Here is a 25506-nt window from a genome sequence, read left to right as displayed (position 1 = left end):
TTTATTATATAGTGTAAGGTATTGAAGCAATAGTAAATGTGGCTTTTCCAGAGCCAGGCAGGTGTGGTTATTCTGGTATTGAGGTTGAAGTGATTCACACTTATGAAACTGGGAGTGCTTTCTCTATATTCAGGAAGAAACTGGGAGTTCATTTTTTTTTAATTCTGTAGAGGTATAGTCCACAGCAACTACATGCTACTCTGTGTAAAAATTAAATGAAGTTTTCTTGGCTAGAACTTTGCTGTTGTTTATGATCTGTTTTATTTGCTTTTTTTCAGTTTCATCAGAGTTCAAAATGCAGCAGTTGATTTCTTGCCTGGGTGTGTGGTTTTTCTTCCAGCTTCCCAACCTTGGTTCTGGAACACGTGTTGTCTACAAAGTACAGGAAGAGCAGCCACCCAATACACTCATTGGAAGTCTGGCAGCAGACTATGGCTTCCCAGATGTAGGACATCTCTATAAATTAGAGGTGGGTGCCCCCTATCTGCGTGTGGATGGCAAGACTGGTGATATCTATACCACAGAAACTTCCATTGATCGGGAAAGCCTGAGAGAGTGCCAGCACTTGTTCCCAGGAGATCCTTGTTTTCTGGAGTTCGAGGTTTCTATCACAGACCTGATGAACAATAGCCCTCGCCTATTGGAGGGACAGATTGAAGTTATGGACATCAATGACAATACACCCAACTTTGCATCTCCTGTCATCACGTTAGCCATTCCTGAAAATACCAATATTGGTTCACTTTTCCCTATTCCATTGGCCATGGATCGTGATGCTGGTGCCAATGGTGTTGCTTCCTATGAACTCATGCCTGGTTCAGATGCTCAGAAACTTTTTGGCTTGCAAGTAGCAGAAGATCAAGATGAGAAACAGCCACAACTAATTGTAATGGGAAACCTAGATCGGGAGCAGTCAGAGTCTTATGACTTAACTATCCGGGTTCAAGATGGAGGTAGCCCACCTCGTGCTAGCAGCGCTTTGTTGCGGATCACCATTCTGGACATGAATGACAATGCACCAAAGTTTGAAAAACCATTGTATGAGGCTGAACTTTCAGAAAATAGTCCTATTGGTCACTCTATACTTCAGGTGAGCCCTTTTTCAGTAGAAGAGTCCTGACATATATAATTCTGGATATAGAATTTGAATATCTATTATTTTCAAAATATGAAAAGGATTATATATTTAGATATTTTGCATGTTTTGCTTATTACTTTCATAACATTTTAGAGACTTGATGTTATTTGAGGTTTGAATCAGTCAACAGCTTTTGTCCATCAGTAGATGTGCTTTGCAAATAATAGTCTGGGAGGATGGGAGCTGGAAAAATGAGTTGGGAAATTTCTGTAGTAAAACTCACTGGAATTAATGGAGAGGAAAAAGCATATATTTTTTGTTTTTCTCAACATCATATAGTTTATTAATCCAATAACATTTAAAACTGCTACTTCCATCAACAATAGCACCTGATTTCACCTGTTTACATCAGAAGGCAGGGCAGTAAGATTCCATCCTTTAGCATAACTGGGATCACCAACTATTATTTTCTCTTCCTGCTAATCAGTTCCATTAAATATAATTTTATCCTTTATATTATTTTTATCACACTATAAATGTATTAAATATGAGTAAATATTTCTCCCCTGAGGCTTATATATTCAGGAATAATAAATATTTTAGCCAGATAAGAAATAGTCCTAGCTGTCATTGGAATCAACTTCCTAACAGTGAGGACAATTAACAAGCAGAACAGCTTGCTGTCAGAAATTGTGTGTCTTTCACCACTGGAAATTTTAAAGAAGAGACTGGACAGTCATATATCTGAAATGGTATAGGCAAAGGTGTCAAACTCAAGGTCCATGGGCCAGATCCAGCCTGCAGGGCCATCCTGGTCTACCCAATGTGAAGAGGAAAGATTGGCATAGCTTTGGCTCAGTCTACCCAGTGCAAAGAGCAAAAATCACGCCAGCGTAGCTTCGGCCTGGTCTACCCAATGCGAAGAGGAAACATGCCAGCAGTTTGGGGAGTAGCATTAAGTTGGCCACACCCACCCAGTTGGCCACACTCACCCAGTCAGCCATGCCCGCCTGGCCCCCTGAGATCAACCACAGCCTTGATGTGGGCCTAAATGAAATTGAGTTTGACACACCTGGTATAGGGTCTCCTGCTTGAGCAGGGGGTTGAACAAGAAGACTTCCTAGCTCAGTGATGGTGAATCTTTTAGGGAACGAGTGCCCAAACTGCAACCCAAAACCCACTTATTTATCACAAAGTGCCAACATGGCAATTCAACCTGAATAATGAGGTTTTGTGAGGAATTTCAGTCACTCTCTCACAACTTGACTTTTCCCTAGTGGCACTGGATTTTTTTAACAGCACAACTCAGGAATGATGGGAGTGTAGTGCAGTAGCCTCTGGAGCGCCATCACATCCTTCCTTCTTTCCTTCCTTCCTTTCTTTCTTCCTTCCTTATTCCTCTTTCCCTGGGTCCTTGGGAAAGGAATGTCATCTTCCCTATACCCATCTTTAATAAACCCTAACCCCTCTCACATCCTTTTAGCTACTATTGTCCCATCTTGCTTCCCCCTCCCCTTAAAATGAGGCTAGGGAAGAAAGCCAGGATGGGGGAATCTAAGGGGGAGGGAAGAAGAGAGCCAGGCAGATCCCTCTCTGAATAGCCTCCTGCCCAGATTTCAACTGATTTCCTCTCCGATCCTCCAATGAACAACCCCACCCCACTTTTTGGACTCTGGACCACTGGGCCTGTATTTTTCCCATTTATTGGGGGAAATTGGATTTTTATTGGGTCTTCCCTCCACCCCCACACCAAAAGGAAAGCCAGCTGGGTTTCTCCTCCTAGAAGCTCCTCTACCCTTCCCCCTACTCCCTGCACCCTTCCCCCTATCCTTCACTCAATCTCACTTCGGGACAGAGGAGCGCATGCTGGAAATGCGTGTTGGGGCAATGTGGGAGTGTGTCTTCTGAGGCTCAGGTGCTCAGCATGCAAAACTCTGTGCTCCCTCAAGCCCAGCTTGCTGAGGAGGGGGGGAGCAGCCCTGACACCTCTGCTGCCCCCACATGGCCCCAGCCATTGCTGCCCGGCTTCCTCAAAAGCGTGGTGCATTTCCAAGGTGGCAGCTGTGTCTGGAGGTGCCGAACAGCAGGGCAGCTGCAAGAGCCAGGCCAGGCCTTTCCACCATCTGACTCGCCAATGGGGGTGCTTCTGTTGGGCCACCTACCCCCCTCGCAGGGCTTTTGTGTTCAGTGCTCAGCCAGGGGAGGGCAACACTTCTCCATGCCACCTCTTCTTTCTCTTGGCCCCTCCAACGAGTGAGGAAGAAGGCCAGACTTGGGGGATGGCCCCCACCCTGCAAGATCCATCCACACCATTCTCTCCCAGCTCTCTTTGCTGGTGGCAACAGCAAATGTAGCATGATGAAGATGGAATCCTGTTGCTGTGCAAAGGCAAGTACAGGGGCGCTTTGCTCCCGCACTAAGGCTCAGGTCATCGCCAATGCCCTGAAAGGGTGACAGCTCTTTCATCCCTCTGCCGAGACAGGGAGCTGCAGCAGAGGGGTGAAAGAGCCGCATGGATCTCATTGGGGCTGCACATCGTAATAGGCTTCAGGAGGAGGTGACCCTGTCTCCCCCATTGTGAAGCACATGAATGAAAAAGTTCACTCAATCAATGCCCACTTCATGAGATTTTTTTCTTTCATGTGAAGTTGGCATTGATTGAATGAAATACAATGGAGAAACGTGATTGGTGCTGGGCTGGGGCGATGGCGTCTGTGCTCACAGAGAGGGCTCTGTGTGCCACGTCTGGCACGTGTGCCATAGATTCACCGTCATGGTCCTAGGTCCCTTCCAGTTTTATTCTGATTGATTGACATTTGGCTAAATCAAAGCCACCTTTTCCTATCTTAAGTCATTTATCACAACTACTCCTTTCTTAGTGATTTTGAGACATAGGCATTCTGTGGGGATAACTTTAACTCATCTTATTCACCTTATCCATATTCAATTCATGAACTGAGCCCTTCATTCATACACTTAAAACTGTTATCTAAGAGAATAACAGTCTACTACAACCCAGGGGTGAAATGCTCCCGGTTCAGACCAGCTCGCCCGATCCGGTAGTGATGACAGCGGGTGATTCGGAGAACCGGTAGCAAAATTCCCTGGCCCCACTCCCTGCCTTCATCAGAGTTTTTTTTTTTTTTTACTTTTAAAAGTAAAAAAACTTTTAAAACTTTTAAAACTTTTTAAAACTTTTAAAAAGTTTTTCTTCAGCCGAAAACATGCCTTTAAAAGTTAAAAAAAGCCTTTGATGATCCTGCAACTCAGCTGAGATCGTCAGAACCCTTTAAACTCTTCTTTTTAACAACCTCTTCGGCTGAAAAAAAAAAAGGTTTTAAAAGGCTCCTCTGGTGATCCCAGCTGAGTTCCTCATCACCAGAACCTTAAAAAACGTGTTTTCTACAAGCTCCTTAGCTGAAGAACTTGTAGAAAACCTTCTTTTAAGAGGTTCTGAGCTGCGATGAAGAACCTACCTTATTACTGCTCCTTTCTGGCTGGGAAAGCCATGCTTTACATCAGTTGAATCAGCTAGCAACTGAATTTGCCTGCCTGTAATCCATTTCCTCAGTCAGCAACTTAATCTGCCTGCTTTGCTGGCTAAGGAACTCTGGGAATTTTTTTGTTTTGTTTACATTTATACCCCGTCCTTCTCCGAAGACTCAGGGCGGCTTACAGTGTATAGGGCAATAGTCTCATTCTATTTGTATATTTTTACAAAGTCAACTTATTGCACCCCCAACAATCTGGGTCCTCATTTTACCTACCTTATAAAGGATGGAAGGCTGAGTCAACCTTGGGCCGGGCTTGAACCTGCAGTAATTGCAGGCTTTTGTGTTCTTAATAACAGGCCTTACCAGCCTGAGCTATCCGGCCCTTTGAAGTCCACAAACCTTAAAGTTACTAAGGTTGGAGACCCCAATCTAAAAAATATAAATAAAATAAAATAAAATAATAAAATAAAATATTTATGCAGCTTTCTGAGATTTGGTGTGTTTTTATAGTGTTTCACTTTTAACTACACAAAGACACAAAATCTCACAAAGCTGTATGTGGCATTTTGTGTGTGTGTGAGTCAGTTGTGTTGTGTTGTGTTGTGTGTGTGTGTAAAGTGTGAAAGTTGGTTTTTGAGCTTTTTGTGGCTGTGTGAGGTTCCTGCGCGTTGCAGGGGCCATTTTGGGTGAAGTGCAGCTGCTTTTACATTGTGTGTGAGTCAGTTGTGTTATGTTGTGTGTGTGTAAAGTGTGAAAGTTGGTTTTTGGTACCTCTTACTGTTTTGTATACTTTGTTCATTATTTTTATTATTTATTGTTATTAGTCATGCCTACCCAGTCATCTGACCACCAAGCCACACCCACCAATTAAGTCACACCCACAGAACCGGTAGGAAAAATTTTTAGATTTCGCCCCTGGTACAACCCCCTGCTTAAGCAGGAGAGACCCTAACCCAAACCATTTCAGACAAATGGCTGTCCAGTCTCTTCTTAAAAACCTCCAGTGATTGAGGAGCCACAACTTCTGGAAGCAAGCCATTCCATTGAAAAATTGTTCTCACTGACAGGAAAATTCTCCTTATGGATGATCTCTATATAGGTATCATCTCACTTTGATTATCCCAAAGGTGCTTTTTCAAGAGGCAACTGGACTTTCTGGGGTTTTTTTTCTTTGAAGATGTTTCGCTGCTCATCCAAGAAGCTTCTTCAGCTGAGAGAAGAACTGAAGAAGCTTCTTGGATCAGAAGTGAAACGTCTTCAAAGAAAAAAAACACACCAGAAAGTCCAGTTGCCTTTTGAAAAAGCACCTTTGGGACAACCATGACCTAGTTAGCTGAGAATCTCCATAGAAATCTCTTCGATTATGTTCCATCCATTTCTCCTTGTCCTGCCTTCAGGTGCCTTCAGGTGCTTTTGAGAATAGATTGACCCCCTTGTCTTTGTTGCAGCCCCTGAGACATTGTCATGTCTTCCATATAGACTTCATTAGACTATATTCTATATTCTTGAAAAAGGTGGCTCAGGGGCTAAGACAGCTGAGCTTGTCGATCAAAAGGTCGGCAGTTCAGCGGTTCGAATCCCTAGTGCTGCCGTGTAACAGGGTGAGTTCCCATTACTAGTCCCAGCTTCTGCCAACCTAGCAGTTTCGAAAGCACGTAAAAATGCAAGTAGAAAAAATAGGGACCACCTTTGGTGGGAAGGTAACAGCGTTCCGTGCGCCTTTGGCATTGAGTCATGCTGGCCACATGACCACAGAGACGTCTTCGGACAGCGCTGGCTTTTCGGCTTTGAAATGGAGATGAGCACCACCCCCTAGAGTCGGCAACGACTAGCACATATGTGCGAGGGGAACCTTAACCTTTACCTTTAATTACTTCTTGCAATCACTCTTCATATGTTTTAGCTTCCAGTCCCGTAATCATCTTTCTTACTCTTTTCTGCACTTTTTCCAGAGTCTCAACATCTATTTTATATTATGGCAACAAAAACTGGATGCAGTATTCCCAATGTGGTCTTACTAAGACATTATAAAGCAATACAAATACTTCATGTGATCTTAATTCCACCCCTCTGTTTAGGGGTGAAATGCTCCTGGTTTGGACCGGATCAGGCTATCTGGTAGCGATTGTGGCAGGTGATTTGGAGAACTGGTAGCGATGGCTCAAGGCTCCGCCTACCCGCCCGGTTGTCGTTACTTCCTGGTTTTAACCAGGAAGTAATGTTTTTTTTAAGTAATGTGTTTTTATTGTTTTACTACTGGTTCTCCGGAACTAGTAATTAAAAATGCTTTAAAAAATAAAAAAATAGTTCTGACAATCAGCTGAGCAACGCGCGATTGTCAGAACTTTTAAAAAAACTTTTAAAGCATTTTTTTACTACTGGTTCTCTGGAAGTTAAAATTTTTTAAAATGTTTTAAAAAATGTTTTAAAAGTAAAAGAAAGGAAAAGAAAGAAATGCACCTAGAAACACGCTTGTGGAAAATAACTTAAAATGTGTTTTAGATGGGAAAACAGCAGCGTGGCTATTGATCTGAAAGCCGATTTCTGAAATCCTACTATCACTTACAAGAGAACATCCCTTGCAACTTGGATTCTTTTTCCAAGGCAGCGTTTCTCAACCTTGTCCACTTTTAAGTTATGGGGACTTCTTCAACTCCCAGAATTCCCCAGGGACTGGGAAACCCTGGGAGTTGGAGTCCACACATCTTAAAGTAGCTGAGATTGAGAAACCCAGTATTAAAGGGTCCAAATATGCCTTTAAAACAGGGGTGAAATCCAGCAGGTTCTGAAAACCAGCAAATGCCACCTCTGGCTGGCCCCAGAGTGGGGTGGGAATGGAGATTTTGCAGGATCTTTCCCCTGCCACGTGCCCCAAGCCACACCATGTCCACCAAGACATGCCCACAGAACCAGTAGTAAAAAAATTTGGATTTCACCACTGCCTCTGTTAATGCATCCTACGACAGTGTTGGCTTTTATGACAACTGCAGCACATTGCTGGCTAACACCTGGCTCAAGTGTTTGTCCACCACAGTTCCCATTTCTTTTCACAGTTGAGCCAGCTACCACCTACTTGGTACCTGTGCATTTGGGGTTTTTTTTGCTTAAATGTAAAACCACCTTTCTTTTCTCACCACTGAATTGCATTTTGTTGGATACGGCCCAATATCCTTCTGGAGCATATCTGGAGTGTTGGCTATTCCTGCTAGCTTAGTGTAGTATTCTGCTACTCTCTTATTTATCCAGGTATAAATACAAAACATAAGGAGAAAGGGAGCTTCCGGTGGCGCCACCTCTTCGCTGAGCTCCTAATTACGGGGCTCCGTACTGAACATCGTAAAAGCCAGGAAAAGCCGGCTTTAATCTCTTTCCCTGGATGAAAGGGAAAAGATAAGAGCTGCAGGGAAGTGTTGGTAGACCTCCCCAGGGGCTTTGTTTTTAATTAAGCAGAGCCCTGAAGAGTTGACGGTCCCATAAATATTCCTGCCATGCTCCGACTTCAGTGCGTGCCTGCAAAAGCAGGAAAAGAAGAAAGTGTCCATCTCTGCTAATTGTCTTATCTTTATGGATCTCTTTAAGCAGACGGAATGAGTGCGAGCGAACAATTACTGGATTGCAAGTATTTTTGATCTCCTGACTTCTACCTTTTAAAAAAGAGAAACTTTTTTTTTCTTTGTTTTAATTGACTCTTAAAGATGGCGCCTGAAAGGGAGTGAAAGTGACGAATGGAATTTCAAACAGCCTGTGTAACTAAGAAGATAAGAAATGTTATGTGTGGATTTTAATGAAGTGAAGTGAGCTCTCCTATACTTAAAGGGGAAAAGAGAAGTTTCTAGACTTATATTTTGTGAATTTTAAAAACTGAAATGGCTACTAAACCACCTAAGACTGGGGGTAGAAGGGGTTCTGAACCAGCTTTAGAAGATCTGATTAAAGAGCAAGGGAAAGTGTCTGAAGAAAGGTTTAAGGAGATTATGGATAATAATGAGAAAATAAGAGAAGAAATAAAAGAGAATAATAAAAAAATAAGAGAAGATATCTTGATGGCTTTTCAAGGTTTGGCAAAAAGACTGGAGGTGGTGGAGGAGGAGGTGCAAGAAATTGTTCAGTCAAATCAACAAATAGAAAATAGAATGGGGGGAATGCAAATCAAATTGGACAAAAATGAAGATCAAGTGGTGGTGATGCAGTATAGAATGATGGAAGGAGCTCTGAGAATTAGGGGCTTGAATGAGGAGAAAGGGGAAGATTTAAAAAAAAAAAGCTCTGGCTGAATTTATTGAACTTGATCCACAAGAGGTTGCTTATCAAATTGACAAAATTTATAGAGTTAATTCTTGGATTGCTAGGCAAAAGAAACTTCCTAGAGACATTGTGGTTTATTTTTTGAAAAGAACAGTGAGGAATCAAATTTTGCAAGTTGCTTTTCAGAAAAACTTGAAAATAGGAGAACAGGAGTTGAAGGTTTTGAAAGAGATTCCTCCCAAGATGTTAAGGGATAGAAAGGACTTTACATTTTTTACACAAGAACTTAAGAAATACCAGATTCAATTTAGATGGGAGGTTCCAGTTGGTTTGACAGTGTATTATCAAGGAAGGAGATATCGTATTGACACAGTGCTTAAGGCCAAAGATTTTCTTTCTACAGTGCTGAAACTTGAAATAGAAATAATAGAAAAAAGAATTCAAGAGACTCAAATGGGTGTGGAAGCTGAGGTGATTCCAGTGATGTTACCATCTGAGGAACAACCACAAGAACAAAGACTGACGAGGGGAGCCCTTAAGCGTAAAGAAAAGGAGCAACAAACTCAAAGTAAAGTTCAGGATTCTGCTACAGAAGCGGTGGGAGGAGCACGGCTGAAGATATGGGAGGACGATCTTCAGTTGATTGCTCAAAAGCTTCAGCAGCCCAGTAATGGCAAATAAAATCTTGACTTGGAATGTCAATGGTTTGAATTCAGCTCAGAAGAGAAGAAAAATATTTCATTATTTGAAACAATTTAAAAATGATGTTATTTGCTTACAAGAAACGCATATTAAACTATCAGATCAAAAGTACTTAATAAACTCAAAGTTAGGTAAACATTTTGTTGCTTCAGCTTTGGAGAAAAAACATGGCATAGTGGTTTATTTGAGAAAAGATATACCAGCCAAGTTAATAGAGGCAGATATTCACGGAAGATATATTGCTATTGAACTTACAATAGAAACAAAAAGGACTCTCTTGTTTGGTATATATGCACCCAATCAGCAACAAGAAAAATTTTATAGAATGTTATATGATAAGTTGATTCTATGGGATTATAAATCGTGCATTATATTGGGAGATTGGAATGGAGTAATAGATACACGAAAGGACAAGAGAATTTCTTCCAAGAAGATACCTGCACATGCAAAGCTGCCTAAATCCTTTTTTGATATGATAGAAGATTTCGAGTTAAGAGATGTATGGAGACTGCGGAGTTTGGAGGAAAGAGACTATACTTTTTTCTCTGATAGGCATCAATCCTTCTCACATATTGATTTTATTTTAATTTCTAATGATTTGCTTTTTAGGGTGAAGAAAACTAAGATATTTCCAAGATGTTTGTCTGATCATAGTCCTGTTTGGATGGAATTGCAATATGGAAAAGAGGGTAGAAGAACTTGGAGATTAAATGAAAATTTGTTTAGATATCAGGATAATGTAAATCAATGTAAAAAGCAGATGAAAGAATTTTTTGATTATAATTTGAATAATGAAACATCGATAGAAATGGTTTGGGACGCCAGTAAAGCTTTTATGAGAGGTGTATTAATATATCTTAATAATAGACAGAGAAATAAGCAACAAAGACAGCATAGGTATCTAGAAGAGGAAATTTATAAGAAACAACAATTATTAATACATAATCCACATGATCAAAAATTTAAAGATGCAATAAAGTTACTACAGAATCAATTTAATATGATAATGGCTGATCAGGTGGCAACAAGTATACAATATGCCAAACATAATACTTTTTGTAACGCAAATAGACCTGGTAGGTGGTTAGCATATACCTTAAGGAAAAGACAAAAACAACGTACTATAGAAAAAATAGAATACAAAGGCAAAGAGAGATATCAACAGGATCAAATTAAAAAAGCTTTTTTAGAATATTATACAAATTTATATCTTAAAGATAATATATTGAATAGGGATATTGATAATTATTTGAAGGAATATAAGGTTAAAAATTTAACTTTAGAACAAATGGATGAACTGAATCGGCCTATAACCTCTGAAGAAATTATTTTGGTAATTAAACAATTAAAAATGGGGAAATCTCCTGGTACGGATGGGCTCACAGTTAGTTATTATAGGAATTTACAGGATGAGATGTTAGGTCCAATTAAGGAATTATTTAATCAGATACAACTAGGAGGGGGAATTCCCCCCTCATGGAGAACCTTTTTTATTTCATTGATACCAAAAGAGGAACAGGATTGTTCTAAACCTGGGAACTATAGGCCAATCTCACTTTTAAATAATGATTATAAGATTTTTGTTAAAATAATAGCTAATAGATTAATGTTGATTCTGCAGCGAAGAATTCATAATGATCAATCTGGATTTATAAAAGGGAGACAGATGAGGAATAATGTTAGGCAGATTGTTAATTTACTGGAGTACTTAGAAAAGAAAATTTTTATTCCAGCAGCATTTATTTTTCTCGATGCAGAGAAAGCTTTTGATCGATTGCATTGGGATTTTTTATTTAAATTAATAGAAAAGATGCAATTTGGAGATGGTTTTTTAAGAATAATTAGGGCAATTTATGGAGAGCAAACAGCACAGATTATAATCAATGGTAGCTTAACAGAACCTTTTAAGATTGCGAAAGGAACAAGACAGGGATGTCCTTTATCACCATTATTGTTTATTTTAACTCTAGAACCATTATTGGATAAAATACGAGAAGTAAAGGAGATAGAGGGAATTAGACTTAGACAATATGAATATAAGCTAAGAGCTTTTGCAGATGATTTGGTGATTACTTTAACAAACCCTATAAATTCTAGTAAATCTTTGTTGGAAATAATTGATCAATATGGGAATGTTTCAGGGTTTAAGGTAAATCAGAAAAAGACAAAAGTGATAATAAAAAATATGGCCAGACAACAGAAAGAAAGACTAGAGGAAATAACAGGATTTGAAATTGTAAAGAAGGTTAAGTACTTAGAGATTTATATTACATCGTCAAATGTGAAATTGTATAAGAATAACTATGAGGTTTTATGGCAAAAAGTTCAGAAGGAGTTGATTGTTTGGAAAAAATTGCAATTATCTTTGCTGGGGAGAATTGCTGCTATTAAAATGAATGTTTTACCTAGATTTTTATTCCTCTTTCAGATGATACCAATAATTAAGAAAGATAAGAATCTTGAGGAATGGCAGAAGGGAATTAACAAATTCATATGGGAAGGTAAAAAAGCTAGGGTTAAAATGAAAATAATTCAAGATTCTCGGGAAAGGGGAGGTTTAAAAATGCCTAATTTTAAATTATATTATGAAGCAGCTGCTCTCTCTGCAATAAGTGATTGGTTTAATTTAACAGAGGACAGAATTTTGAATATAGAAGGTTATGATTTGCTATATGGATGGCATGCATATTTAATTTATGACAAAAAAGTGGATAAGGCCTTTAAAAATCATGTGCTAAGAAATGCCCTTCTGCGTGTTTGGAAAAAATACTCTTATAAACTAAATTATAAGGTTCCTATATGGGCAAGTCCTAGACATACAATAGAAAATATAAATATAGAACAGAATCAGGAAATGATTACATATAAAGATCTTTTGTATACTGAAAGAGGTAATTTGCAGTTAAAATCTCTGCAAGTATTAAGAGAGGAAGGGAAAAATTATACTTGGTTTCAATATGAGCAACTATGTGCTAGATGGAAGGAAGATCAGAAAATTGGTATAGAGCAGAACGAGGGAAATTTGGTAAAGCAAATTAGAAATCAGTCTCAGGAGCATATAAAGAGATTGTATAATGTGTTACTTGAAATAGATTCTGAAAGGGACTTGGTAAAGGACTGTATGATAAAGTGGGCACAAAATTTTCAGGAGCCAATATTATTGGAAACTTGGGAAAAATTTGGGTTATAAAATGTTAAATTCATGAGCACAGAATCTGAGGAAAATTTTTATAAAATGTTTTATAGATGGCATCTAGATCCTAAAAATTATCGTATGTATCCAGATATGCAAGCAAAATGTTGGAGATGTAATTGTGATGATGCTACATATTTTCACATTTGGTGGACTTGTAAGGACATAAAGGCCTTTTGGATAAAAATTTGGTGGATTTTACAAAATGTTTTGAAAAAGAAGATAAAGTTCCTGCCGTAATTTTTCTTGTTGGGAATTATTACGGATTGTACAGTAATTGAGACTAAATTGATTTTAAATCTAATAACAGCAGCAAGATTACTAATAGGACAATACTGGAAGAAAAAAGAAGTACCTACAATAGAAGAATGGATATTGAAGGTTGCCAATTTGGCTGAGATGGCGAAGATATCAGCCTTTTTGAAAGACAATACGCAAGAAAGATACTTAAAGGAATGGAAAAAATGGATTGACTATATTCAACGTAGATATCAGACTAAGAGTTATCAGACTGTTTTTGAATGATTATGATGTATTATTCTTGATTGTTTTGGGGGGAAGTTAGGAATTGATGATTGTAGGGGTATAATTAAGTTGGGACGAAAATTTTTTAGCATATGTTTGTTTTATTTTTAACTATACCTTGTGCCCGTTCCGGGAAGTCGGGGGGGGAGGGGGGTTGTGAAGGGAGGGGAGAGGAGGGGGGGAAAGGGGGAAAAAATTTTGTAAAACTTTTTGAATAATAAAAAAAAAAAAAACATAAGGAGAAAGACATTTTTAACTAGCTTGTTACAAACATCTTTTGAAAGATTTACTATCATTTTGAGATTGACTGTAACAGTAGTAAAAGGTTTAATTCTCCATAGGTGGAGACAGCAGCCAGGAATGGGGTATATTTGTCTGTTCAGTTGAAGGACTGAGTCTGTCAAAGTTGTAAGTCCTGCCCTTGTTGCTAGGGCCTCCCAGCTTTTGACTCAGTCCTTCAGACTGGATGGACGTGTCAGTTAGCTTCCCTTCACTAATTCCTGACTGCTTCTCCATCTCATTGAGAATTCTTCTGGTTTCATCACATTGTCAACATTTGTGAGTGAAAAAGCTGGCTCCCGCTCCTGGTTGAGTTGCGGTTACTTCCCAAGCGGCAGACCTTTGGCTCGGCCATTGTCAGGGGACTTCCAGTTCCTTGGCACTTGCTTCTTGTTGCTGCTTCTACCTCTGCTCTCCGTTGAACTGCAGGCATTCCGGAGTAGCAGTGGAACTCCACACTCCCATGGGAACTGGGACAGACTTGCAGGAGGTCTGCCCTCCTCTTCTATCGGGAAGTGGCTTGGAGGAGCTTCACGCTACCAAACAGGCTAATTGGATGGCCATTTTCTTCCAAATACCTTTCGTCAGCCGTCTGACGTCTTTGACTCTCAGTGGAGCTTCACTCTCCCTCTTGCCTGCCTGCACTTCAGGCGACAACCCTGCACTTCCCTTGGCTCAAAGGCGGCGGTTGAGATCTCCCTGCCATTTTGTGGGAGGAACTATCAAGAGCTATGCACTCCATTACCAACTGGGTCACCATTATCAGGAGCTTTGCACTCCATTGCCAGCCGAGCCACCATTTGGAGCTTCACGCTCATTATTAACTGCCGCAGCAGCACCACGCTTAAAGGACCCCCATGTTCCACCATTGGGCGCTCCTTGTCTTACTACTTGAACTTTCAGCAGCCAGACTGTAATCAACAAGGGACCCATGCTCCTATGGGGGCTTCAAGCTGGCAGAGCTTCAAGCGTGAGAGGAGTGTCGCATGCATTTCTGGCCTTTGGAGGGCCTCCTGGGAGAGGGGGGAAGGCTCTTAGAAAGGCTCTGGAGCCTGGGAAGAGTGAAAAATGGGTCTTCCGGTCGCACCGGAAGTTGGCAGATGGGCTATTTCTGGCCTCCAGAGGGCCTCTGGGGGGATGGGGAAAGCCATTTTTGCCCTACCCAGGCTTCTTGAAAGGCTCTGGAACCTGGGGGTGTGAAAAACGGGCATTCCCCACACCCCTGGAAGCCCTCCGGAGGCTGGAAACAGCCTGTTTCCCAATTTCTGGTGGGCCCAAAAATCAGCTTGCATGCCAGAGCTGAACTAGGGCAATGCTCGCGTGCCCACAGATATGGATCCACGTACCACCTGTGGCAAGCGTGCCATAGGTTTGCCATCACGGGTCTAGCCTATAAAATGAAGGATTAGAGTGAAATATGATAACTGTCTTTCAGTACTTGAGAGGCTGTCACAAAGAAGAGGGGATTGACTTATTCTCTAAGACACCAGAAGGCAAGTGAAGAAGTAGAGGGTGGAAATTACTCAAGGAGAGAACCAACCTTAGAACCAGGGGTGAAATTCAACAGGTTCTGGCTGGTTCTGGAGAACCGGTAGCGGAAATTTTGAGCAGTTTGGAGAACTGGTAGCAGAAATTTTGAGTAGTTCAGAGAACCAGCAAATACCACCTCTGGCTGGCCCCAGAATGGGGTGGGAATGGAGATTTTGCAATATCCTTCCCCCAGGAATGGGGAGGGAATGGAGATTTTGCAGTATCCTTTCCCTGGAGTGGGGTGGGAATGGAGATTTTGCAGTATCCTTCCCCTGCCATGTCCACTAAGCTACACCACTCCCTCCAAGCCACGCCCATAGAACCGGTAGTAAAAAAATTTGGATTTCACCACTGCTTAGAACTAAGGAGAAATTTTCTGACAATTAGAACAATTAAATCAATGGAACGAAATTGTGGCAGCTCAAACAATTGGACAACCATTTCTTTGAAATTATATAGGGTTTCCTACTTGAATAGGAGGTTGGGCTAGAAGATCTCCAAGGTCCCTTCCAACTCTAGTATTCTGTTATTCTGCAGGCAATCTTATTCCGATGTTTTTGTGCTGTTCTAGATAATAATAATAATAATAATAATAATAATAATAATAATAATAATAATAATAATAATAATAATAATAATAATAATAATAATAATAATAATAATATTTTAATTTGTATACCGCCCTTCTCCCGAAGGACTCAGGGCCATTTACAGCCAGAATAAAAATACAGCAATACATACAATATTAAAAACAAACATTAAAAAACTTATTAAATTTGGCCTAATATTAAAATACAAGTAACGCTAAAAGTTAATATAAAATTAAAACCCCATAAAATCAGCTAAAAATTAAAATTAAAATTCAAGCCAGTCCAGCAAGACGAAACAAATAAGTCTTAAGTTCGCGGCGAAAGGTCCAAAGGTCAGGTATTTGTCGAAGTCCAGGGGGAAGCTCGTTCCACAGGGTGGGAGCCCCCACAGAGAAGGCTCTTCCCCTGGGGGCCGCCAGCTGACATTGCTTGGCTGACGGCGCCCTAAGGAGTCCCTCTCTGTGAGAACGCACCGGTCCCTAGGAGATACAAGATGGCAGTAGGCGGTCCCGTAAATATCCCGGTCCTAAGCCATGGAGCGCTTTAAAGGTGGTAACCAATACCTTGAAGGACACCCGGAAGACAACAGGTAGCCAGTGCGGTCTACGCAGGATGGGTGTTACATGGGAGCTCCGAACAGCTCCCTCTATCACCCGCGCAGCTGCATTCTGGACTAACTGGAGCCTCCGAGTGCTCTTGAAGGGGAGCCCCATGTAGAGAGCATTGCAGTAATCCAAGCGAGAAGTAACGAGAGCATGAGTGACTGTGCATAGGGCATCCCGGTCCAGGAAGGGGCGCAACTGGCGAATCAGGCGAACCTGATAAAAAGCTCTCCTGGAGACGGTCGTCAGGTGATCTTCAAATGACAACCGCCCATCCAGGAGAACGGCCAAGTTGCGCACCCTTTCCATCGGGGCCAATGACTCGCCCCCAACAGTCAGCCGCGGCTGCAGCTGACTGTACCGGGGTGCCGGCATCCACAGCCAGACCTGTCTTGGAGGGATTGAGCTTGAGCCTGTTCCTTGCCATCCAGACCTGTATGGCTTCCAGACATCGGGACAGTACTTCAATAGCTTCGTTGGGGTGGCCTGGGGTGGAAAAGTACAGCTGCGTATCATCAGCGTACAGTTGGTATCTCACCCCAAAACCACTGATGATCTCACCCAGCGGCTTCATATAGATGTTGAACAGGAGAGGCGAGAGAATCGACCCCTGCGGCACCCCACACATGAGGCGCCTCGGGGTCGATCTCTGCCCCCCTGTCAACACCGTCTGCATCCGGTCAGAGAGGTAGGATGAGAACCACCGATAAACGGTGCCTCCCACTCCCAATCCCTCCAACCGGAGCAGCAGGATTCCATGGTCGATGGTATCGAAAGCCGCTGAGAGGTCTAATAGGACCAGGGCAGAGGAGTAACCCTTATCCCTGGCCCTCCAGAGATCATCCATCAACGCGACCAAAGCCGTCTCCGTACTGTATCCGGCCGGAAGCCGGACTGGAACGGGTCTAGATAGACGGTTTCATCCAGGTACTGGGGTAGTTGACATGCCACCGCACTCTCTACAACCTTCGCCATAAAACAAAGGTTGGAGAATGGACGATAATTTCCTAAAACAGCTGAGTCCAGGGAAGGCTTCTTGAGGAGAGGTCTCACCACCGCCTCTTTCAAGGCAGCGGGAAAGACCCCCTCCCGCAAAGAAGCATTTGTAATTCCCTGGAGCCAGCCTCATGTCACCTCCTGTGTGGCCAGCACCAACCAGGAGGGGCACGGGTCCAATAAACATGTGGTGGCATTCAACCTTCCCAGCAACCTGTCCATGTCCTCGGGAGTCACAGGGTCAAAACCATCCCAAACAGTCTCAACAAGACGGGTCTCAATTATAATTAGATGCTCAATTATACTTTGTTTTAATCCTTCTACTTCTTTGGTTATAGGGCTTTGTTCTTTCTGAGGAAGTCCTGTCCAGGAATTCCAAAATTTACTTCAGCTCTTGTTAATCAGGGCAATGACTGAGCTGGTAAAAGTTTCTGTAATTTATTATCATACCTCTGGCATACCTCTTACCTTTCTCAAAGCATATAGGTCCCACAATCACGTCAAGATAGTGCCTCACTACTACTATTACTGTTATTGGCATTGGCATTATCATTATTTCGTTTTGCAGTCATTCAGATGTTCAGACTGGATTCGGGATTTTTGTCTACCTATAGGGTCCTTTCCAAGGTCCTGGGATAGGCAAATTCAGATGTTTGATGGTGTTACAGATATTGTTGCAGGATGTAAGCTGTTCTGAGTAAAACTGCCTTTTGCAATTGGAGAATTTATCAACTTTTTTAATGTTTTATTTTATTTTAATACAAACAATCCATCTTCCATTAAAAAGCGTGTCATCTGGATACAAATGTCTTGTGCAATAACAATTAAAATTTACAGCCATATTCATTGTTTATCTACTTTTAACTTAATATTAATATACATTGCATGTAACAATTCTCTTAACTTATTTCTATATTTCACTAATCTACTTTTATATCTAATTTTCATATTTATTTGCTAGCCATTGGTAAAATAGTTCCCATACATTATAATATTCAGTTTGTTCCTCCGCTTTAATTGCAAGTGTTAACCTATTCATTTCTGCACATTCTAATATTTTCCTAACATCTGTAGGAATCTCTTCGCTTTTCCAGTTTTGTGCAAATACAATCCTAGCTGCAGTTATTACATGGATAATCAAAGATACATTCTCTTTACTATAAGTTTCTGGTAAAATCCCCAACAGAAATATTTCGGGTTTCAGATCAATATGTTGCTGTATCATCTTCTCCAACCATGTATTCAGCGGTGAAATGCTCCCTGATCCGGTAGTGATGGCGGCGGATGGTTCGGAGAACTGGTAGCAAAAATCCCTGTACCCACCCCACCCCAGCTGAGCTGCACGATTATCAGAGGTTTTTTTTTTTAACTTTTAAAAGCATTTTTTCTTCGGCTAAATGTATGCAAATTGACGGAAGAACAGAAAGAAGTATTAAATCTGCCAATCTCTGAAACAGAATTTGGAATGGCAATAAAAAGACAAAAAGAACAATAAAACGCTGGGCCCAGATGGAATACCAGTTGAATTATATAGGAGTATTCAAAAACAAACAGGAGGATTAATGCTGGAAATATTCAACGAAGCACTACAACATAGAAACATACCCCAAACCTGGACAGAAGCGTTAATTACATTTATACCTAAGGAAGATACAGAGCAGCAATTAGTACAAAACTATAGGCCTATCTCTTTATTGAATTCTGACTATAAAATATTTTATTTATTGCGGAAAGGTTAAAAACAATTTTAGAGAAATATATACACCCAGTTCAAAATGGTTTCCTGTCTGGTCGACAAATCAAAAATAATACCCAGACCATAATTGACATATTAGAGCATTATGAAGTACACCCAGAGAAACAAGCTTCACTGGTTTTCCTTGATGCCCAAAAAGGTTTTGATAATTTTAATTGGAGATTTATGATGATTGAAAAAATATATTCAAAGCAAGGGTAATTATTAATCAAGATACAACAGATAGATTCGAAATAACAAAAGAGGTACAACAAGGATGCCCACTTTCCCCACTTCTCTTTATACTATAATTGGAGCCACTCTTTAAAAAAATTAGGGAAGATCAGGAGATAAAAAGGATTGAAAATAAAAAATGAGGAGTATAAATTGTAAGCTTTCGCAGATGATATGGTTTTTATTATTGAGGAACCTTTAAAATCAGGCCCCAAATTGATTTAAAAAATAGAAGAATTTGGCATGGTTTAAAACTCAATAGGATGAAATCCAAATTACTAACAAAAAAACCTCACAAAAAAATGAGACAGAATTAGAAAATAACATGAACATTCAGATAACAAAAAAATAAAATATCTAGGGATTTGGCTAACAGCAAGAGGCTTTTCAATCAAAAAAGATAATTATGACAAATTAATATTGCAGATTGGGAAAGATTTGGAAAATTGGAAGAACTTACAAATTTCATGGATGGGAAGAGTGGCAGGAATAAAAATGAATATCTTGCCCAAAATCCTGTTCCTCTTCCAGGTTATACCGATAAGAATAGAAAAAAAATATTTTGACTTATTAAATAAATTGACCTCAAAATTTATATGGCAAGGAAGAAAGCCTAGAATTAAACTAAAAACCCTAAAGGATACTAAAGATAGGGGGGGAGTAGCCCTACCAGATTGGGAAATTTATTACCAAGCAGTATGCCTGACATGGTTAAAGGAAAGGATGGAGTTGGGAAACAAAAGAATTTTAACAATAGAAGGGCACGACCTACAGATAGGATGGCATGCATTCTTGTGGGGTGAAAAGTACAAAAATCATGGGTATTTTAGGAGACACATAATTAGGAATTCATTATTATTAATTTGGAATAAAATCAAAAAACAACATTATACGAATATACCATCTTGGATTTCCCCCAACGAAACACTAACACATCCATTTAATAGACTGGGCTAAAATAATTAGGTACAGGGACATATCAAATGAATTGGGAAAATTAAAAACAAAGCAAGAATTGGAACAAGATTTGAATAGGGAAGTTGAATGGTGGATGTACCATTAGACCATTAGATCAATTAGATCAAAATACATAGAAGATAAAAAAACTAATCAGATACAATTGGAGCAAAATGAACTGGATAAAATAATATATGGGAAGGACCAAAAATTAATCAGTAAAACATATAATTTCCTATTAAGGTATAAAATGGAAGAGGAAATAGTGAAGGAAACTATGATTAAATGAGCAAGAAACTTTAACCATACAGTAGAATTAGAGAAATGGGAAAAGATGTGGAGAACAAATATGAAATTGACTATATCGACAGCATACAAGGAAAACCAGATGAAAATGTTTCATAGATGGCATCTTCCGCCAGCTAGAATAGCAAAGATGTTCCCTAGTAACTCACCAAAGTGTTGGAAGTGTAAGAGTAACTACGGAACATATTACCATCTTTGGTGGACATGCCCAGTGGCAAAACAATTTTGGGCTAAAATTAAAAAGTGGTTAGAAGAGATAATAAAGAAATTAATAAAGGGAGAGCCAGAACAATTTCTATTAGGGATCCCAACAGAAAACCACACAAATGATATACAATACTTAATACTACACATATTAACGGTGGCACATATAGCATATGCGCAAAATTAGAAAAAAGAACCCACCAACAGAGGAAGATCTAATTAGGAAAATTCTAGAATGTGCTGAGATGGATAAACTCACAAAAGAAATCAAAGAAAAAGAAAATACAGAATACTATAAGGTCTGGTGTAGATGGTATGAATGGTTAGAAAATAGGAAAGATAAGAAAACTGAACAATAGGGTAGAATGTAGATGAAATAAAAGAAGATAGATCATAAAAGTAAAATAAGATAGTATTAAAATATGTATATATAGTAAGAAAGGACCACTCTGAATAGCTGATAAGAAAGTGATATATTCATACATATATAAATGTTGTATGTTTGTCTTATGTTTTAATGACTGTCATTATTTTTCTGATCTTTCTGTCCATAGCTTTTAATGCTGCTTGAGTGCGGTCCTTTATTCCAGCTGTGTATCTAATGACTTGAGTTGCCCAGCTCTTTATCGCATTGATAGTATTTCCTCCACTCAGTTTGAACTTTTAAGATTTTCTTCACTCCTTGAAGGATACCCAGGTATTTGTAGTGATCATCTTCATCCAGACTCTTGATGTTATTTTCATGGGGCATCTTAATTTCTTCAGTTTTCACTATTTCCCCCCATTTTCATTGTGAGTGTGGCACATTTGTCCAGTCCAAATTCCATTGCAATATCTTGGATATATATATGGACAACGTTGAGCAGCGATTCTATATCAGATGGTGTTTTTCCATACAGCTTCAGACTGTCCGTGTAATAGAGGTGGGATAGTTTGGCAAATGTTTTTGATATTTGATAGCCATGGCCTGAGTTATTCAGTGTTGTTGACAGAGGAATCAATGTAGTGACAAATAATAGTGATGGTAATTAAATCTGCTTGAAATATTCTCTTGATACTAACCTCTCCCATTCACTTACCATTGACCTGGAACTGTGTCTTCCATTGTGCCATTGATCTTTGAACAAAGCTTCTGATGTTTCTACTGACTCCTATTATTTCTAGGCACTTGATTATCCAATTATGTGGCAGAGAGTCCAATGCCTTTTTGTAGTCAATCCATGCTACATTTCAGTTGGTCTTTCTTCTCTTGCAGTTTTCCAAAGTCATCTTGTCTATTAGGAGTTGATCTTTTGTTCCTCTCCTTTTTGGGTGATTTCCTTTCTGCTCAGGTGGAAAAAGCCTATTTTCAACTAATGCTGTTGAACTGTATTAGCTACCACACCAGTTAGTAATTTGAAATTTGTTGGTAAGCTGGTAATTAGCCTGTAGTTGCCTTGTACTGCCCCTTTTGCTGGATTTTTCTTTGTCAGGTAGGTTTTGCCATATGTTAACTTCAATTTTACCTCCTTGCAGTATGTTGTTAAACTACTTGGCAATGAGTGGGTGTAGACTAGTCAGATGTTTCAACCAAAAACCATGCAGTTTATCATTACCTGGTGTTGACCAGTTCTTGATCTTCCTTGCTCTTTTCTCTACCATTTCTGCTGTTATTACTAATTTTTTTCATTTCAACTTCTTTTTTATTCTTATTTGCCTCCTTTAACCAAGCTGCATCCTTGTTGTATTTCTTTGGATTATTCCATATCTGTGTTTAGAACTGCACTGTCCCTTCCTTTCACATACTGACTAATTCACTGCAATCTCTCCATTGATGGATAGGAGGAATGTCTCTGATTGGATTGAAATTGGAGGTTCTACATATAATTTGCAATTTGAACTTCGTAGCTTCTGATCTTCTAGGCTATAATTGTTATTAGTTGCTTTATTATTTCCAGGGCTTTCTTTATCTTCCTTGTTTCTAAGTGATATTTCTTGATTAGGTTTTATTTGGTCTTTGTTCTTCAGCTTCTTTTCTTTCATCTATTCTAGTTTGCTTGCATCTGTTCTCAGCTTGCTGATCTTATTTTGCAGCCTTATCTTCCATTTTGGTGGCACACTGTTTGGCTGCTTTTTTTCTTCTTTATTAATTTTGCATCCCAGGTGTTCAGTTATAACTGCAGTTGCACTGTACATTAAGTGGTTTGTTTCTTGCAGTGAGCTGTGCTTATATTTGACATTGGAGTATTTGCATCTTTTAATATTTGTGCTAGCTGTTTCTTTGGAACAAGCTTCAATGCAGGCAACCTTATTCTGATGTTTTTTTTTATGTTCTAAATGCTGTTATTCTTCGTTTCAATTCTACTTGTTTAGTAAGAGGCCTTTGTTCTTTCTAAGGCAGAGGAAAGGATGTCTGGTTTTCAAATGTAAACAATTCTATATCTCTACTGGATTCCTCTATTGCCAGCTCCCCCCTGGTTTGCCTCTTATTGTCTGAGTTACTTCTGGCCAGACTTTGATTTCTTTGCTATGGGTAGAGCTTTGCATTTCATCCAATTCTGATTCTGTGAATACTTTATTTAATATTATAAATTGACTTTGATCAGCTAGCCTCTGTTTTGTTATTTTTGATTCTGGATGTTGTACTTTCCAGAACAGGTGCATTAGTTTCAAATATCCTCAATTTGTTGGACATGATCTGCAGTAACAGACCATTATTTCTTTGTTTTCAGTCACTGTATGTTTGCTACGGTAAGTACCTTGCCTTCCAGTAGTTCTGCAGCTGCTGGCCCTGGTTGCTCAGCCAACAGTCCTGAGTTCAGTAGCCCATTTGTCACCAGATGTCCTGGAACTCCAACATTTAGAGTAAGCCTTGTTAATCTGGGCTACAACCAAACTGGTATAGATTTCTGTAATTTTTATCTTACCGTACTTTTTATGTGAGGGATATTTTTTGTCTGATATCTAATGAGACCAGTCCAGTATGGTTGAACCTCTGGCATAGTTCTCATTTCCTCAGAGTGCACAAGCCCAAGAACCACATCAAGGTAGTGCCTTACTGAAGGTTATTGTTGTTATTATTATTGTTGTTGTAATTGTAATGTATTGGCTACCCATCCAAATATATAGCAACTCTAGCTCTGAATATGAAAATTGATTGCAAAGTTACTTTTACATCACCCTCATAACTGCAAATGGTTGCTGGAGACAGTTGCCAAAGCCGGGCTCCCCATGCCCCGGGACATAGTGACCGAAGCAGCAGGTGACTGTGTGCAGGTGTGCAACTCCACTTGCACAAGCAGTGAACTAGAGCATGAATGCAGCTCCATTTGTGCTCACCTGCCACTTGCACATAACTGTTCCCTCTCCTCCCCCCCCCACCGCTCCACAAAGCTGGAAAGTTTGGAGATTGCTGTGCTAAAGGTCTGTCTATATATGATTTATACAGCTGTCCAGCTCACACAAATGACTTCGAGAGATTTACAAGATTGAAACAAATATTTGGGGGTCATCTCAATCTCTAAGAGCATGCTATTCCACAAATCAGTTGCTGCCACTGGAAAGGCATAACTCTATTAAAGTAAATTTAAAATAAAGTAAATTTCTTCTCTCTTTACTCATTATTGATTATTGTAAAGCCAATTTAGAAAGTAGATTTCTGAGAGGAATTGGGGTTTTTTGTTAGATAACATTTATTATGTAATAAATTTAATAATAATTGATGCATCATAGGGCAAAAAAATTTGAACCAAGGAACCTCAAATAGGTGTATAGAATTTATCCAAATTTATCCAAATCCATGACCTGTGATTCTGGAGGGAAAGTTGTAGCTGCTTCCGTACTCCCAGCTATTGCCAGTCCAGCCCACCAAAACCATTGTTAGTAATTGTTGCTTCTCCCTAAAGCCGGATCGAGAGCATCCAGTGTGGGTAGTAGCTCTATGTTCTGCATGTAGACTGAGCACATTATCTTCATTTGCATCTCTGGTCACTTCTCCCTCACCTGGTGCTTCCCCAGTTTGGCTCAGTCTTCATTGCAGACAGATGTGATTGAAGAGCGGCTTCGCCTTTCTTTCTGTGACCTTCTAAGCGTTACAATAATTATTATTCAGAGGATTGCTTCAGCAATCAGACCGCTAGCTGGTCCTCTGGCTAGTGGTCTCGTTTTGGCTTCCAAAGCTGAAGTCCCCGCTGCTGTGAGGCAGCGGTAGGGCCTCTGACTGGCATTGATCAGAACAAGGGGGGCAGGCATTCCCACTGGATGGCGGGGGGGATCAGTCCCTGCCCAGTTTGCCTGGGGACATTGTGAAGTGGCGGGAGCACATGGGAGCACTAAGTAGAGCCACAGCAGCCTCAGCTCTTCGCGAGCGGCTTGCCTCTATTAAAAGGGGAAAATGGCACTGTGCACCCCTTTCACCAGCTAGCAGACCCAGAAAGGTTTTGCACAGTCATCCACTTCAGGCCCCAGGGCTTCCTTTACTCCGACTGCAGCAGGGATCCACCCACAGGAGGAAACTGTGTCAGCAATGCCTGCACTTTGCAGCAACTGATTTCTCAAGCTATTACTCAGGGAATAGCCATTGGTTTACAGCAAAAGAACCAACCTTCTCCAGGGGTTCCACTCCATCAGCCTCCAGGGTTGCAACCTGTTCTTCAAGGAGGTTGGATGGGGCCTCAGAGTATTCCATCTGTGGCCCATTCAATTAGAAATAGAGACTCCTTGGCTGAGGAAGAGAACCTGGTGGCCTTTTTTTAGGATGAACGGAAAGATTCAGAACCTTCTCATTTTACAGGCCTTTTCAAACTGGATTTTTTCAAACCCTTGCTTTGCAAGGCCAAATCCATTACAAACATGGAA

General features: G+C 40.2%; 1 protein-coding gene across 4 annotated transcripts in view; it reads left to right on the top strand.

The window, feature by feature from the left end:
- PCDH1 (protocadherin 1) overlaps nt 1-25506 on the top strand; it is a 345490-nt gene that overhangs the window by 120765 nt on the left and 199219 nt on the right. For all 4 annotated transcript variants that reach the window (XM_058179198.1, XM_058179197.1, XM_058179196.1 and 1 more), the window contains exon 2: nt 279-1090. In XM_058179198.1, coding sequence (XP_058035181.1) covers nt 296-1090 — 795 coding nt within the window. In that variant the 5' untranslated portion in view covers nt 279-295. The remainder of the gene's footprint in view (nt 1-278; nt 1091-25506) is intronic.

The sequence above is a fragment of the Ahaetulla prasina genome, chromosome 3 (genome assembly GCF_028640845.1).
Source record: "Ahaetulla prasina isolate Xishuangbanna chromosome 3, ASM2864084v1, whole genome shotgun sequence".
NCBI classification, from domain to species: Eukaryota; Metazoa; Chordata; class Lepidosauria; order Squamata; family Colubridae; genus Ahaetulla; species Ahaetulla prasina.
Note: the sequence above shows the minus strand (reverse complement) of the source record. Positions and strands in the feature narration are given on the sequence as shown.